Below are 18,230 nucleotides of genomic sequence, written 5' to 3' on the forward strand. Positions count from 1 at the left end.
TGTATGCCACTATGTCATCTGAACTGCATGTTTTGAAAATGAGGGGTGAGAAATGCCATGAAGCCTTCTTTCTCTCTTATCTCTTTCTTTATGTGCCAGTGAAATTGATTTGGAAAGGAAAAAGCCCACATTAAATTAATGCTTAAGAAAACAATTTACTCACTAATATGGCAGTGGTTTCAGGCTGCTTTTCCAGTAGTGATAATGGACTTATGTCCACATTCATTTGTCTGATCTTATTAACAATGTCTTTTGTTTTTTAGGCGGCTGTCAGCCTAGGGAGAGTGTTTAGAGCTATGGAATAGTGCTCTTTGGTTCACACATGGGTTAAATCTGAGTACCATATTTTAACCTGTTGCACTAATCTGCCTAAAACCATAAGTCCCCTGACAGATAATTGCGTGGCAGCCAGAGAGTTGAAAGCTGTCTGTTTGCTATAAGACTACCCTTTCCTAGTAATTGGGTTTGAAGGTCCACAGAGCAGAGAGGTGTCCACCAGCATCTCAATAACAAAAATATCTGGGGAGGCACTGTTCAGGCAGTGGAGTAAAGGAAATCTAGTAAAGAAGTGTTCTGAAATACTGTATTTATAATGACTTTCAGCTTAAGTTCATGACACTAAATTGCTGCACACGATCACCAGCGGCTTTTAGGGAAAGTAGTATATAGTGAAAGGATAGGCATGGGGACAGGGAAGACGGGTAGAGATGAACAGGAGACTTCATGAGTGCTGAACATAAAACTGACCAGAAGACACTGGGCAGGAGAAAGCATTAGGAAGAAGAGGTCATCCTTCCCTTCTTGCTAATACTTAATGTGGCTTCCGCTTTTGATTGATTGGCAGTTGCTTCTTCAGCTGTTGTATTCAGCGTCATCTATAGGTATGCTCATTGTGTTCTCACATGTATTAATATAATCTTTAAACGGTTACTCAACTATTCAAGTTAAGTTGTTTGTATTTATTTAGGAAACATGTATTAAACATATAGTATATGTATACTAATGGGATAGGTAATGTAAGGAATGTAAAGAATTCTAAATCCTTGCTTTTAGGATGTTTACAGTACTGAAAGAAAAATAAGGCCTGTATCCTTTATCAAATCTTTTTTTGGTTAAGTGTCAAACTTTATCATAATAGAGACATAGACACAGTAAAGCCCACCATCCCTACTAGATAAAATTGTTCCTTGATCCACTCACTATTCCATCTTCAGTAGAGTCCTTAAAGGGCTTTCCTAGGTAAGTCATATTTTGAAAATATTTAAGCCTACAGAAAAGTTGAAAGAATAATACAATAAATATATGTATGTCCTTTAGCTGAATTTACCACTTGTTAACATTTTGCTATGTTTGATTTCACTCTTTATGTAAAAACATCATGTGTGTATGTGTGTGCGCATGTGTATATATCTTTATTTTTTGCCAGCCCACATGAAGGATAGTTGAAGAAATCATGATACTTTAGCTGTAAATACTTCTGTGTAACTATACCATTTTCACAGTAAATAAACTTAACACTGATAATAATATTACTCAGTACAATCTATTCTGATTTTCCCAGTTGCCCCCAAATGTCCATTGTTCTTTTAATCTTTCATTTTTTTAAAACCTAGAATAAAGGAGCAAACCTGCCATGTAGTTGGCATGTCCCTTTAATCTCCTTTAAAAAGTCTTTAGTCATTCGATATGGACATATTTATAGTTGACATGACATAATGCCTGGGATTTGCATTAAAACACTCCAGAGGGGGAAAAAAGTAGGGGATAAATAAGACTGTGAAAATGTTGATAATTGTTGAAACTGAGTGATTAAAAACATGAGGGTTCATTATTGTGACAGTTTTAAAGCATATATTTGTAAATTCTCTGTCCTCCTCTTAGTGGGAGGTGGGTCCGTGTCTTCTCTTCTTGAATCTGGGCTGAGTGACCCATCAGTCAATACAGAATAGGGGAACTGATGCTACGGGACTTTTCTTCCAGGGCTAGCTGATATGCTGTAGACAGTGTAGAGCTCAGTTTCTGAGTCCAGGCCACCTGCTCCAGCTTCTTTACTCAATTGTCTTAAAACTGGAAATCTCTTAATGGTAGTTTTCTCCTCCTTTGGAGTTTCCATGTCAGTGTTAGTCTCTCAGTCGTGTCTCTTTGCGACGCCATGGACTATAGCTCACGAAGCTCCTCTGTCAGTGGGGATTCTCCAGGCAAGAATACTGGAGTGGATTGCCATTCCCATCTCCAGGGGATCTTCCCAACCCAGGGATTGAACCCTGGTCTCCTGCAAGCAGATTCTTTACCATCTGAGGAGTTTCCATAGTATGATGACCAAAGTTACATTTTTTTAGGAGTAGACTGTTAATGAAAAAAGGATGATATTTATTTTATGTTAGCTATTTTTTCTTTAACATTCTAAATTTCTTAGTATTCTTATGCATAGTAGCAAATCAGATCTGTGTTTTGAGGAAGTAGTTCTTTTTTTTTTTTAATTTATTTATTTTTGGCTGTGCTGGGCTTCGTTGCTGCTCAGGCTTTTCTCTACTTGTGGTGTGCAGGCTTCTCGTTGATGTGGACTTTTTTGTTGTGGAGCGGGGGCTCTAGGTTGTGGGCTTCAGTAGTTGCAGCCCATGCACTGAGTAATTGCAGCTCCTGGGCTCTAGAGCACAGGCTCAGTATTTTTGGCACATGGGCTTAGTTGCTCCACAGCATGTGGAATCTTCCCAGATCAGGGATCCAATCTGTGTCTCCTGCATTGGCAAGCAGATTCTTTACCACCAAGCCACCAGGGAACCCCAGGAAATAGTTCTATAATGAACTTTTTCTTCACTCCTACTATTTACAGTATCTAAGTGAAAATTTTCATTTATAAGTAATGTTCATCTGCTTCTCTTCTGTTCACTTACATGATCCCAAAGGGTGTTTCTATAACTTATTGTCCAGTAGCTTGACATATTAAACTATTTGTTTCTCTTACACATTTGAAAATTTCACAACATGTTATTTTGTCCAAGTTAATGTATAATATCACAATATCTAAATAATAATGAACATTTATTGGGAACTTACTATGCATCAGCCAGTGTTCTGGCACCTTTGCATATATTCACCTAACATCCCTATGATTAAGTGCTATTATAATATGTACGTAACAGAAGAGAAAACTAAAGCACAGAAATGAAGTAACACAGAGTGGCAGAGCTGACTTCAAACTGAAGTGGTCTGGTATCAGACCTTTTGTCCAGAATATCTTTACTATTTTTAAATTTTATTCAGTATTACCAGAAATTATTTTAAGTATTCCTTTAGTGATAATAGACTTCCCTGGTGGCTTAGACAGTAAAGCATCTGTGTGCAGTGTGGGAGACCCAGGTTTGATCCCTGGGTCTGGAAGATCCCTTGGAGAAGGAAATGGCAACCCACTCCAGTACTCTTGCCTGGAAAATTCCATGGACTGAGGAGCCTGGTAGACTACAGTCCATGGGGTCACAGAGTCGGACACGACTGAGCGACTTCACTTTTTCACTTTTAGTGATAATAATTATCCAGAAGTCCACATTTCATTGACACATACCATGTTGCCAGTTGAGTTCAGCAAAGTTTTTCACACATGAAATACAGGGGATCAGCAGTAAATAAAGATGAAATTGGAGAAATAACTGTCCTAATATAGGATTGAGTATTAAAGTTTGTATCAGCATAACTTTTCGTGATGAATAAAGCTAATGGTTTGAGTTTAGAGGCTTTTTTTATTTTTAGCAGATGTCTGTTTAATTTACGCTAAAAGAATTTACCTTATATTCTTATAAATCATTTATCTTATTTCTTCTGTAATACTGTCAAACTCTTAAAGGCAGAATATTTTTTAAAAACCTATTTTTTTATTCTATTGTCTAATACAGCAGATATTTATAACTTAATCCCTAATAGAATAAGGTGGGATATATATTAGAGAGTTAGCATTTGTTAAATAAGGGAACTATTTGATCTTATATTATGTCTGTTAAGTGAACTGTTTGATCTTAAATTGTGTCCGTTATAATACCATTGGCAGAGAAGAAAGAATTCCATAAACATATATAGTTTTTAATATTTGGCTGTGTCGAGTCTTAGTTGCAGCACTCAATATCTTCGTTGTGTCACATGAGATCTTTATTGTTTTGGTGTATGGACTCTCTCTAGTTGTGGCCGGGGGCTCAGTAGTCACGGCGTGGGGACTTAGTTGCTCCGTGGCATGAGGGATGTTAGTTCCCCAACCAGGGATCAAATCCATGTCCCTTGCATTGCAAGGCAGATTTTAACCTCTGAACCACCAGGGGAGTCCCCATAAATATATTTGGTGACTTATTTTTACTAGTAGGTTAGGAATCTCAATTTCTTTTCCTTGTCTCTTCCACAGAATACTTCAAACTTTGTGCAGAAAACTAAGACTTCCGGAAACTTTTCATTTTCGTCACTTGGCACACCTCACGCCGGGCTTCGTTGGTGCTGACCTGATGGCACTCTGCCGAGAGGCAGCCATGTGTGCAGTCAACAGGGTCCTAATGGAGCTGCAGGGGCAGCACAAGAAAAATCCTGAGATTGAAGCTTCGCCCTCTGAAGGAGACCAGGAAGAAAGGACTGGGGCTGAACCCACTTCTAAAACACAGGTGCTTTCTATCCAGGTACCTTAAATGACCTTAAACTTTCCATTTGAATGTTTCTAATTTGTGTTAACCTTAAAAGCAGGCAGGTGTCAGTGTTGTTGAAGTTTGCGATTTTCTGTTTCACTGGAACTGTGTCTTTAAAATAATTGTTATACCCAGTATATGTAAAATTTCCGAAGTACAAATTTTACTTTTTTCAGTTGATTCCAAATAAATTCCCTTTGTAATAATGATTATGAAATCTAGAGCAGGAGTTGACACATTGTGGCACGCTGTGGCCCACCTGCTTACCTCCTGTTTTTGCAAATTAAAATTCTGTTGAAGCATAGGCATGCTCATTTATTGATGTAGACTCTTTTTCTGTTTTCATACGTGACAGCAGGATTCTCATAGGTGTCTGTACAGCAGAGAGTGCACGACTCACAAAGTCTCTGGTGTTTACTCTCTAATTCTTTCCAGAAAATTTGTCAACTCCTGTGATAACACTGACATTTGGTTATAATTCCAGGTTATCTTTTGTTAGGCAGACTAAAATAGTCTGCTGACATAACCATATCCTTGGCCCTAACTTCAACTAGGGGACAGTGCTGGGAATGTGAGAGGGATGTTTATCATCTAAGATCTGTTAAAATTTTGAGTCTTGTGAGTCATGAAAACTCAATATAACATTTATATAGCATTTTATAGCTTGAACAGGGGGATTTTATATAATTTGATCCATATAACTTTATCAAATAAATACCATTCCTGTCCCCATTTTATAGTCAAAGAAATGAAGCTTAAGAGATGGTGACTTGCCTGAGGCCATATGGCCTCTACTTTCCAGAGCAGGGGCTTAGATCCAGGTCTTTGGTTTTCAAATCATTTGTTTCTTTCTTACTCGTTTGGAACCAAAAGGATATCTGTTAATAATAATAACAGACTTATTCCTTTTATAATAGTGCATGTAAGCTAGGATTTTTATCAAAATTCACCTGTTTCTTGAATATGTAAAAAGTGAAAATTGGAAATACGTGGTTGTTGAAATGAATATTTACCAATTGCTCATGCCCTAGTATAGTATATAAAGATTATTTTTCTTATCTTTGTTAATAGTTGATATATCTTTTCTTGACTAAATCAGAGCAAAAGAAATGACCTATATCAATGAAGAAAATTATTAAAATGTATAGAGGTTTATATACCTTACAGAAATGTTGCACTAAGTGTAAACAGTAACTTTTTCAACAAGCTTTGTGGTTTTTCAATTTTTCCCTCATTGGTTTCCTTTAAGGAAGAATTACAAAGGCTGCTGGGGTTGCTAAGGAACCAAGATCCCCTCTCAGAGGAGCAGCTTAAAGGACTGTGCATTGAGTTGAATGACTTCATTGTTGCTCTGTCGTCTGTCCAACCCTCTGCCAAAAGGGAGGGCTTTGCCACTGTCCCTAATGTGACATGGGCAGATATTGGTGCCCTGGAAGACATTAGAGAAGAGCTCACCATGGCGATATTGGTAGGTGTTTCTGCCACTAAATGTTGTTGGTGTGTGTGATGCCCAAACAGCCATGCATGTGTACTGGATTATATATCTAAATTGGCATGATGATATACTTTCTGTGATAGGTTCTCTTGTAATATTATTATTATATAATAATATATCAATTATAATAATATAATTATTATTGTATGATAATACGATAATAATTATTATTGTATAATAACACAGTGATATTATTGTAACACCCCAATGATGGCTTTTCATTCTTCTGAGATTTGTTTTATATTTACTCTTTTGGTTGTGTTTGAATTCTATGACACTGAGGATTAAAGAGAAAAAGATTTAGGATTCAATCAAGAATAAATTGTTTGAGAAATACTTTCTGAGCTCAATCACACTCATTGGGATCAAAACAGTTTTAGTGCCCATGAAACTTTCGGTTAATTTTCATTTACTCTTTTCTACTTTCATGCTCCTTCATGGTTCCTTAATGATTTCCAATCCATTTCAGTTCAGTCGCTCAGTCGTGTCCGACACTTTGCAACCCCATGGACTGCAGCATGCCAGGGCTCCCTGTCCATCACCAACTCCCAGTTTGCTCAAACTCATGTGCATTGAGCCAGTGATGCTATCCAACCATCTCATCCTCTGTCATCCCCTTCTCCTTTTGCCTTCAGTCTTTCCCAGCATCAGGGTCTTTTCAAATAAGACAGTTCTTTGCATCAGGTGGCCAAAGTATTGGAGTTTCAGCTTCAGCATCAGTCCTTCCAATGAATATTCAGAACTGATTTCCTTTAGGATGGACTGGTTGGATCTCCTCGCAGTCCACGGGACGCTCAAGAGTTTTCTCCGACACCACAGGGCAAAAGCATAAATTTTTCAGTGCTCAGCTTTCTTTATAGTCCAAGCTCACATCCATACATGACTGCTGGAAAAACCATAGCTTTGACTAGACGGACCTTTGTTGGCAAAATAATGTCTCTGCTTTTTAATATGCTGTCTTAACTTTTCTTCCAAGAGCAAGCATCTTTTAATTTCATGGCTGCACTCACCATCTGCAGTGATTTTGGAGCCCCAAAAATAAAATCTGTCACTGTTTCCATTGTTTCCCCATCTATTTGCCATGAAGTGATGGGACTAGATGCCATGATCTTCGTTTTCTGAATTTTGAGTTTCATGCCAGCTTTTTCACTCTCCTCTTTCACTTTCATCAAGAGGCTCTTTAGTTCTTCTTCACTTTCTGCCATAACGGTGGTGTCATCTGTATATCTGAGGTTATTGATATTTTCCCTGGCAATCTTGATTCCAGCTTGTGTTTCATCCAGTCCAGCGTTTCTCATGATGTACGCTGCATTTAAGTTAAATAAGCAGGGTGACAATATATAGCCTTGACATACTCCTTTCCCAATTTGGACCAGTCTGTTTTTCCATGTCCAGTTCTAACTGTTGCTTCTTTACCTGCATACATATTTCTCAGGAGGCAGGTCAGGTGGTCTGGTATGCCCATCTCTTTCAGAATTCTCCACAGTTTGTTGTGATCCACACAGTCAAAGGCTTTGGCATAGTCAATAAAGCAGACATTTTTCTGGAACCTCTTGCTTTTTTGATGATCCACTAGATGTTGGCAATATGATCTCTGGTTCCTCTGCCTTTTCTGAATCCAGTTTGAACATTTGGAAGTTCATGGTTCACGTACTTTTGAAGCCTGGCTTGGAGAATTTTGAGTATTACTTTGCTAGTGTGTGAGATGAGTGCACTTGGGTGGTAGTTTGAGCATTCTTTGGCATTTCCTTTCTCTGGGATTGAAATGAAAACTGACCTTTCCCAGTCCTGTGGCCACTGCTGAGTTTTCCAAATTGGTGGCATATTGAGTGCAGACCTTCCACAGCATCATCTTTTAGGATTTGAAATAGCTCCACTGGAATTCTATCACCTCTGCTTTGGAGAAGACAATGGCACCCCACTCCAGTACTCTTGCCTGGAAAATCCCATGGACGGAGGAGCCTGGTAAGCTGCAGTCCATGGGGTTGCTAAGAGTCGGACACGACTGAGCAACTACCCTTTCACTTTTCACTTTCTCGCATTGGAGAAGGAAATGGCACCCACTCCAGCGTTCTTGCCTGGAGAATCCCAGGGACGGGGGAGCCTGGTGGGCTTTCATCTATGGGGTCGCACAGAGTCGGACACGACTGAAGCGACTTAGCAGCAGCAGCAGCTTTGTTCGTAGTGATGATTCTTAAGGCCCACTTGACTTTGCATTCAGGATGTCTTGCTCTAGGTGAATGATCATACCATCGTGATTATCTGGGTTGTGAAGATCTTTTTTGTATATTTCTTCTGCGTATTCTTGCTGCCTCCTCTTAATCTCTTCTGCTTCTGTTAGGTCTGTACCATTTCTGTCCTTTATTGTGCCCATCTTTGCATGAACTTTTCCCTTAGAGGTGTGTAAATATTAAAAGAAAATACATGGAGATGATAGTGAACAGGTTATCTCCTGCTGTTGACTACATGGAGTACTTCTGCTTCTGATTTCTTAAAGGGGAGCAGTGCCTAAAATTTTTATAGCCTAGAAATCTAGAGACATTTTCTAAAAATTTCCGAGTTTAGAATGTTGAAATATTGTATCTAAAATGTTCCCAGAACTTACATTTAAGTATAAATTTTTTAAGAGCAAGGATTTTAAATTTATCACCCTTTACCTCATGCTGGGAACAGAGGGAAGCACTCTATGCTAAGCCCTGTTCTTATCTTCAGGCCTCACAATCAGTGTTGAAAATAGGCATCTAAAGATAATTTGAATATGCAGTATAAAGTGGACATTTGTAACAGGTCGATGTTGGGATTGTGTTTTCCAGGCACCAGTACGTAACCCAGATCAGTTCAGGGCTCTTGGCTTGGTGACTCCAGCTGGAGTCCTCCTGGCTGGTCCTCCTGGCTGTGGGAAAACTCTGCTCGCAAAGGTATGGCATAAATCAGTGGCATGTGTTTTGTTTCTTACTATCAGGGTAATATGAATTCAACTTTAAATGTTACAGTGGGATATTTTTGCATAGTTTCTATTAGAAGTTCATTTTGGAAAGACTAGCAAATTTTCTTCATCAAAGTTTCCCACTTTTATTTGAATTAAAAAGATAATATCATTGAAAATTTAGAAAAGAAAAATTTTAATACATCAAAACCCCATCGATTTTAACAGAAATTGTATATTCTATGTATTATATTGATTTTAATGAGCATTATCACATAGTTGTAGTTTGTAGCTAAGATTGTTTCCTGCCTTGGTATAGTTATTTATAAGTGAAGTATTTTTTTCTGCATTCCTTATTGCAGTTGTTATTTTGAAAACTTCGTTTTTTACAGTATTAACAGAAAAAATAGATAAGCAAAAGGGGAAAGCATTACTTATAATCCCCTCTTTCTTCCCTGCTAATAATTTCATTTTGTTGTTAGTCCTTCCAGATGTTATTCTCAACTTACATATCAAGATAACATACATAACTTTTACACATATATGTACAGCTCTAAGATTTTTAAACATGGATTTCTCACTCAGCGATACTTCTTGAACATCTTCCCATGTCAATATACATAGATAAACATTAGTGTTTTTAATACCTGCAGAGTATTCTGCTATAAAGATGCTCTATAGTTCATGAAATGATCCCCTGTTTAAACAACAGTGCATGAAACAGTCCTGTGCTGACATTTTTGTACTTTGATGGGTAATTTTAGTAGAGTGCACTCCTGAATATTTCTTTAATGAAAAGAACGCATGCGTTTAAAGGTTTTGATCCATTACCATTCCATCAAAATACTTTGTTACCCAGGTACATTTGATCCATTACCAAAGTGTCTCCTAAGAAGTTTGTGCCAGTTTCTCCCCTTTCAGTAGAGTATGAGTATCTATTTCCCCAGCACCCTGAATTAGCAGTAGCCGTTGACACTGTTTTTAATATTTGACAGTCTTATAGGTAAACATGGTTATTTTCCAGGTTTTAAGTTATGTTTTAAAAATATGGCACCCCACTCCAATAACTCTTGCCTGGAAAATCCCATGAACGGAGGAACCTGGTGGGCTGCAGTCCATGGGATCGCTAAGAGTCGGACACGACCAAGCGACTTCACTTTCACTTTTCACTTTCATGCACTGGAGAAGGAAATGACAACCCACTCCAGTGTTCTTGCCTGAGAATCCCAGGGATGGCGGAGCCTGGTGGGCTGCCGTCTATGGGGTCGCACAGAGTCAGACACGACTGAAGTGACTTAGCAGCAGCAGCAGCAGTGGGTTTTTAAAAATAATGTGTTTTATTGGCTTTTTTCTTGATGAATTGTTTGTTCATATCCTTTGTTTTCCTACTGACATGTATGTGATTTTCTTTTAATCACTCTTCATATAGTAAGATCTGTTATATTTGTAGTTTATCAGTATTTTGGGCCTTCTTTTGTTAATCATATTTTTGACACTTTAAGTTTTGTGGCTTCCCTTCCTACCCCCAGTAATCATCTGGGCAGTTTTCTCAGTCTTTTGTGATTCCTACCTTCCCTTTGGAATCAAGCTTACTAGAGTCATTTTTGTTATTTGTAACTTACATTAGTCATGGTTTTTAGTGTCTGTATAATATTCCATCTATAATTTACTTAACCCTTATTACCTTTTAAAGACATTTGGATTACTTGTAAACAAATTAAAATTGATGCCAAAAATAAATTAATTGATTAAAAATAAAATTACAGAATCAAAAAATAAAATCAGTGGCATTTTTAGTAAGTTTCACAGCAGCCAAATAATTTGTGGCTCCTCAGTAAATACCAAATATCCACAGTGCCATTTGCTCATGTGTGTGTGTATACATGTAAAATTTTTTAAACTTATTTTTACTTAAATCATTAAATTTTCTTGCTTAATGCTTCTAGTACTCTTACACAGCATTGCTGTAAAGGAGTTTGGGAGCGGATGAGAATAAAAGAGGGGGTTGTTGGCCTGCATTTTTTCACAACAGTTTTAGAAAACTGTAGCCAGAAGGAAGGTCCTGCAAGCTAATATGTGGATTCACTGGGTTGATGCAGTTCCCTGGCCTGGGTTCCTTGTCATGTATGTTTGTTTTTGAATTGGTTATATTTGCACCTCAGGTTCTTATTAGTTACCCATTTTATGTATGATACTGTGTGCATGTCAGTCGCAATCTCCCAGTTTATCTCTCCCCTCTTTTTTTAAGAATTTTTAAGAATTCCTTGACAGTTAAGTGGAAAATGGACTGGAGGAAGGCAAGAGGGAAAGGAAGGTAGTCAGGGTTTTGGGGGTTTGATTTGATCTGGGTTTTTTGCCTGTTCAGACAATAGGACATGATGTGGATGAAGGTGATGGTATAGTGGACAAATAGGAAGTGACAGACTCACCTACATTTTAGCATTAGAGCCAGTAGAACTTCCATATGGGTTCACTGATCTAACAAGAGATCAAGGGGAGGCACCGTGGCTTTGGCTTAGAAAATATATTTACTGGGATGAGGAGGAAAAGAATTTGGAGTGTGGGGTTTGGAGTGTTAGGGGAGATTCAGGAGTCCTGCTTTGGAAATGACAGACTTGACATTCCTATAAGATCCAAATGGAAAAATTCCAAGTGGAGATGCTGAGGAGTGTGTTGAACACAAATCTTGAACTCAGATACCAAGTTTTAAACATAGAAAGGAGCTTTATTCCTTGATTGTTTTGAAGTTTTGAGTGATTTTATTTAGATTTCATCTCTGCATTCACAGTATAGATTTTGGATTCTTCTAAATGTATCACCATATATTTCTCCTTATTTGTTATCAGTGGCTTTAAACCATACAGCTTAATCTTTATTAAAAAAATAATCTGTAAGTACCATAAAGGACAGAAAAGGTATGGACCTAACAGAAGCAGAAGAGATTAAGAAGACGTGGCAAGAATACACAGAAGAACTATGCAAAAAAGATCATGATCCAGATAATCACGATGGTATGATCACTCACCTAGAACAAGACATCCTGGAATGCAAAGTCAAGTGGACCTTAGGAAGCATCACCATGAACAAAGCTAGTGGAGGTGATGGAATTCCAGTGGAGCTATTTCAAATCCTAAAAGATGATGCTGTGAAAGTGCTGCACTCAATATGCCAGCAAATTTGGAAGACTCAGCAGTGGCCACAGGACTGGAAAAGGTCAGTTTGCATTCCAGTCCCAAAGAAAGGCAATGCCAAAGAATGCTCAAACTACCACACAATTGCACTCATCTCACACACTAGCAAAGTAATGCTTTAAATTCTCCAAACCAGGCTTCAACAGTACGTGAACCATGAACTTCCAGATGTTCAAGCTGGATTTAGAAAAGGCAGAGGAACCAGAGATCATATTGCCAACATCCGTTGGATCATCAAAAAAGCAAGAGTTCCAGAAAAACATCTGCTTTATTGACTATGTCAAAGCCTTTGCAGAGAAGGCAATGGCACCCCACTCCAGTCCTCTTGGCTGGAAAATCCCATGGACGGAGGAGCCTGGAAGGCTGCGGTCCATGGGGTCACTGAGGGTTGGACACGACTGAAGTGACTTGGCAGCAGCAGTAGCAAAGCCTTTGACTGTGTGGATCACAACAAACTATGGAAAATTCTTCAAGAGATGGGAATACAGGCCACCTGATCTACCTCCTGAGAAATCTGTATGCAGGTCAAGAAGCAACAGATAGAACTGGACATGGAACAACAGACTGGTTCCAAACTGGTAAAGGAGTACTTCAAGGCTGTATATTGTCACCCTGCTTATTTAACTTATATGCAGAATACATCATGAGAAACGCTGGGCTGGATGAAGCACAAGCTGGAATCAAGATTGCCAGGAGAAATATCAATAACCTCGCATATGCAGATGACACCACCCTTATGGCAGAAGGCAAAGAAAAACTAAAGATCCTCTTGATGAGAGTGAAAGAGGAGAGTGAAAAAGTTGGCTTAAAAGTCAGCATTCAGAAAACAAAGATCATGGCATCTGGTCCCATCACTTCATGGCAAATAGATGGGGAAACAGTGAGAGACTTTGTTTTCTTGGGCTCCAAAATCACTGCAGATGGTGAGTGCAGCCATGAAATTAAAAGACGCTTGCTCCTTGGAAGAAAAGTTATGACTAACCTAGACAGCATATTAAAAAGCAGAGACATTAATTTACCAACAAAGGTCCATCTAGTTGAAGCTATGGTTTTTCCAGTAGTCATGTATGGATGTGAGAGTTGGACTATAAAGAAAGCTGAGCGCCGAAGAATTGGTGCTTTTGAATTGTGTTGGAGGAGGCCCTTGAGCATCCCATGGACTGCAAGGAAATGCAACCAGTCCATCCTAAACGAAATTAGTCCTAAGTATTCATTGGAGGGAACTAATTTGAACTCCAATACTTTGGCCACCTGTTGCAAAGAACTGAGTCATTGGAAAAGAGCCTGATGCTGGGAAAGATTGACAGTAGGAGGAGAAGTGGGCGACAAAGGATGAGATGGTTGGATGGCATCACCGACTCAATGGACATGAGTTTGAGTAAACTCCGGGAGTTGGTGATGGACAGGGATGCCTGGCATGCTACAGTCCATGGGGTCGCAAAGAGTAGGACACGACTGAGCAACTGAACTGACTGAAGTACCATAAAGACTAATATTGATGCTTTTGAATTTTGGATTATAGATGAATGAATGACTGATTGCTTTCATTGGGCAGGGCATTTGTGCCCAGTGAGATTATGATTTTACTAGGATTATAAACTCAGGCTTCAAATATGCTTACATATACCACATTTATGTAAACAAAAGATTTACATAAATGTTTCTGGTCATTTCCATCTAAATTTTGTCTGAGTAATTTGTGAAAAGTATTGAGTTTCTTTTTATTCCCATTTGTCTATTGTCCTTCTAATGAGAAAGAGGCAGCTATGAAAAGGGGGAAATAGAGATAAACAGCAAAAATTCCTTGTATTAAAAAAAAAATTCCTTGTATTATCACACATTATTAGTATTTTATTGTATCCTTGTCTTATTTGTGTCTTTTTTCTCTTACTAGGCTGTTGCAAATGAGTCGGGGTTAAATTTTATATCTGTCAAGGGCCCTGAATTACTAAACATGGTAAGTTCCTGTGGCATTAGCTATTATTTTTTATTAGGAAAAGTAATGGTCATTCAGAGTACAGGGTCCTCAGATTGTTGAAATAGTCATGGTATTTTGGTAAAATCGCTGCATTAGGAGTGAAGAGATTGAGCTTTGCTTTACTGTTCATTGTGTATAAATGCTTTCTTAATTAAGTCTGTTAACATCTGAGCCTAAATTTTTTCACCAGCAAAATGGAAATAATCAAAATAGTCAACATTTTAAAGTGTTAACTCTGAATTTGTCAAGCACTTTACATGTATTATTCTTCAGCAACCCTGTGAGGTACATATTATTGTTGCCCCGATTCACAGATGAGGAAACTTAAGTTTCAAGGAGTTGTATAACTTGGCCAGTGCCCAATAGCTTGGAGTTAGTGGAGCTGACATTTGAATCTTTGTCGTCAGACTCCTGATCTGCTTTCCTTCAGATGAGCTAAGGATTAATAAATAAAAATACTTAGAGGGAAAGAAATCACTGAAGTATTTACTATATAATAACTTCTTTCTGCATTTAAGCAGTTTGTATCTCAAGTTTGAGACTTTGAATTTCTTATTTCCTGTTTATGCCGATGAAAAGTAAAAATGCCATTCCATAATATTCAAAGAAAGAAGAAATGAAAATGGTATCATTTGTTTAAAAAGCCTTTTTCAATTCATTCAGTGCACTTTTTACATTTACTATATATTATATATTTATCCCTAAATTAAGAAAATAACTTTTAAGTGTGGTAGTCATGTAGTTAATGTTAAAACTACTATCTCTTAGGGGTAGTAAAATATTTATAAATAAAGTTATGATGTCTGGGCTTTCCATCAAAATAACAAGTAGAAAGAAAGTGGACAGGGTTTAGATGAAAGAAAACTGATCATGAATTATGTTGATAATTATGAAGATGGGTGATGGAGGTATTTGGGATTCATTACATTATTATGTCTACTTTCATTATATGTTTGGAACTGCTTTTATAAATGATAAAAACAAAGCCACTTTTTATAAATGTTATGTGTTCTTTTATAACTTGATTTTGTTATTTTTGTTAAACATTATAATATTTCCCTTGTTGATATATTTGCTTCTAGTTATTAGTTTTATGTGTAGTAGTCTATTGAATGACTTATAACCACAGTTTTAAAAACTTTGTTACAACCTAGAGGGATGCATGGGTTGGGAGATAGGAGGAAGGTTCAAGAGGGAGGGGAAATATGTATACCTATGGCTGATTCATGTTGCTGTATGGCAGAAACCAACATAGTATTGTAAAGCAATTATTATCCTTCAATTAGAAATTTGAAAAAAATAAAAACTCAGGTTTTTTTCTGGATAGATGTTTAAGTTGAGCATTATATACAAGTCAAAGTGCAGCAACAAAGACCCAGTGCAGCCAAAATCAATTAGTTTAAAATGATAATTTAAAAACATCTACTGAATGTTTCAGTTCAGCATTCCAAATTTAATTTTTGTTAATTTAGATTTTTTCAGGAAACTAAATTGGTCTGCTGTATTTGTACACTGTGCAGGATGTTATGGTCACAGAAAAATTAGAAATGGTCATGGCTTCTGCTTTCCAAGGACTTACGTTGTAATATGGTGAAGGTATTGTAGAATAGCTCAGAAATTACAACAGTAGGAGGTGCTATAAGAGATGAGAGAGCGATGGGAAGAAAGATCAATGATCCTTTAGACTGCAAGAACTGTGTTGAGGTAGGTTGGAAAAGCAGGTCCTGTGAGAGAAGCAGAGTAAGGCAAAGCACAGTGAAAGCTATAGGACAGATCTGAAGAAAAGAAGATCTCCTCAGATAGAAAACAGAAGTGCTTTAGTCGTGTCATCTCTGATGTCTTCTGTGCCTTAATTACTTTCATATGGCCATGTAGTCATACAGTAATAGAAAAGATACTTTAGGTATAATTGGCATTGTAAAGATGTTTTCAGATTCTGTCTTATTTAGCAGTATTAGAAAAAAGCTTTTCTTAGTTAGCTAGGTTGAAATTTTACACAAATAATTTTTTGTGCCTGGCTAAAAGTGAAACTATTTTACATATAACTTTTTATTTGAGTTAGTTCTAATGTTATAGCTGCCTGTGAATTGCTTTGTATTTTGATTTTACCATACAGTATGCATTTATGAAACCTGGTAGATATCTAGCTGGCTTGATTTGCCTCCTCTGATGCTATATTATGATCATGAGTTCTTCCTTTAGCAAGATGACCTATATAGAAACAACAGTAGGACAGTAAGTTGTCCTCTTCGCATTTAAAATACTGTTGAATTAATGAAAATATATGCTGGGTGTTTTATATGCATAAAGCTTTGATCAGTTCTAAAATGCCATAGAATTGTGGAATTTTTCTTGACCTAGAAGAGACCTTATATTCTATTTAGTCTTCATTTTATAAATGAGGAAATTTATAATAAGTTTAAATAAGACTTAATTTTATGAAGTTGAACCAAATAAAACTATTTTTATAGGTCAAAATGGTTAAATGTCAGCTGTTGTCTGTGGTTTGACCTAATGCTTTTTGAACTCTGATATATACATGTCATTTAAAACTAGTGTTACTGTAATTTGGCCCAAACTCCAAAGTTGAATTGTTTCTACATTTTATTTCCATTCTGTGTATGGTCAGTATGTTGGTGAGAGTGAGCGTGCTGTGCGACAGGTCTTTCAACGAGCCAAGAACTCAGCACCCTGTGTGATATTCTTTGATGAAGTAGATGCCTTATGCCCTCGAAGATCAGCCCGGGAGGTAGGTATCATAGTTTAGTGATTATAGATTTTTTTGAAGCACCAAACCTTTTTTAACTTCTTGTAAAATTATGTAGAGTTCAAATAGTTGTTTTATAAAGTCATTCCTTGAGAACGCTGAGACTGTTTAAGTGAAGAAAGCTAGTAATTTGAAAACGGCCTAAGGATAACAGTTTTATTTTTATTAGTCTCTGTATTCATTTTGTTTTCCTGTGTATTATTTTGGTTTGTCATACCTGTTTGACAAAAGTGTGTTGTTGGGAATGGAATGTTAGTTCTGGATAGCTTACCTTGTAATCCGATTATTCTTTTCAGGGTTCCTGAAACAGTAGAAAATATAATTAAAGACATCATGTGCTCTAAGTAGGGTCAGATAATATGCTTTAAGACTCAGCACCGTTTCTATCTGGGGAAGATATAAATTGATCTGCATTAAATACCACTTGCATTACTACTGTGAGTCACTGTTCTTAGAAATTTCAGTAAAATGAGTGCTCAGAAATAGTTCTCAGGAATACTGTTATAAAGAGTTGGAAGAGTAGTGAAGCATAGTATAAAAAAATACATAACCTTTCTCTTGGATGTTGCCCTGAGCTTTGTATTACATGCTTCACGGAAAAGAGAAAAGGCCTCAGTGTCCCAGCTTATCGATAGCTCTGGATATCCAGTGTCCTGGGGAGTCTGATCTGGCATCCAAACACTGAGTCTTGGGACTTCCCTGGCAGTCCAGTGGTTAAAACTTCACATACCAATACAAGGGGTGCATGCTTCATCCTTGGTCAGGGATCTAAGCTCCCACATGCCTTGTAGCCAAGAAACCAAAACCTAAAACAGAAAAAATATTGTAATAAAGTCAATAAAAACTTTAAAGATGGTCCACATCAAAAAAATCTTTAAATACCTTAAAAAAAAGAGCTGAGTCTAGATTTGCCCAAAGGGAAATTCACTGTAGCTGTTAGATCTTTTTTAAAAATTTATTTTATTGATGTATAATTGATTTACAGTGTTGTATTAATTTGTATTAAAGCTGATGGTATTAATTATACTAATATCAATATTTAGTGCATTAATATTTATGTTATTTGTTATATTAATATTTAATATTAATGCAATTAATATATATAATATTAATTGTATTAAAGCAAATTGATTCAGTTATACACATGTACATTTCTTTTCATATTCTTTTCCATTATGGTTTATCACAGGATTTTGAATTCTCAGCTGTTGCTTC

General features: G+C 37.1%; 1 protein-coding gene across 5 annotated transcripts in view; it reads left to right on the plus strand.

The window, feature by feature from the left end:
• The window catches only part of NVL (nuclear VCP like), a 164,036-nt gene that overhangs the window by 28,213 nt on the left and 117,593 nt on the right, over nucleotides 1-18,230 (plus strand). For all 5 annotated transcript variants that reach the window (XM_006044915.4, XM_006044917.4, XM_006044916.4 and 2 more), the window contains 5 exons: nucleotides 4,388-4,652; nucleotides 5,908-6,126; nucleotides 8,967-9,071; nucleotides 14,165-14,227; nucleotides 16,878-16,997. In XM_006044915.4, the coding sequence (XP_006044977.3) occupies nucleotides 4,388-4,652; nucleotides 5,908-6,126; nucleotides 8,967-9,071; nucleotides 14,165-14,227; nucleotides 16,878-16,997 (772 nt within the window). The remainder of the gene's footprint in view (nucleotides 1-4,387; nucleotides 4,653-5,907; nucleotides 6,127-8,966; nucleotides 9,072-14,164; nucleotides 14,228-16,877; nucleotides 16,998-18,230) is intronic.

This window comes from Bubalus bubalis, chromosome 5, assembly GCF_019923935.1.
Source record: "Bubalus bubalis isolate 160015118507 breed Murrah chromosome 5, NDDB_SH_1, whole genome shotgun sequence".
In the NCBI taxonomy this organism is placed as follows: Eukaryota; Metazoa; Chordata; class Mammalia; order Artiodactyla; family Bovidae; genus Bubalus; species Bubalus bubalis.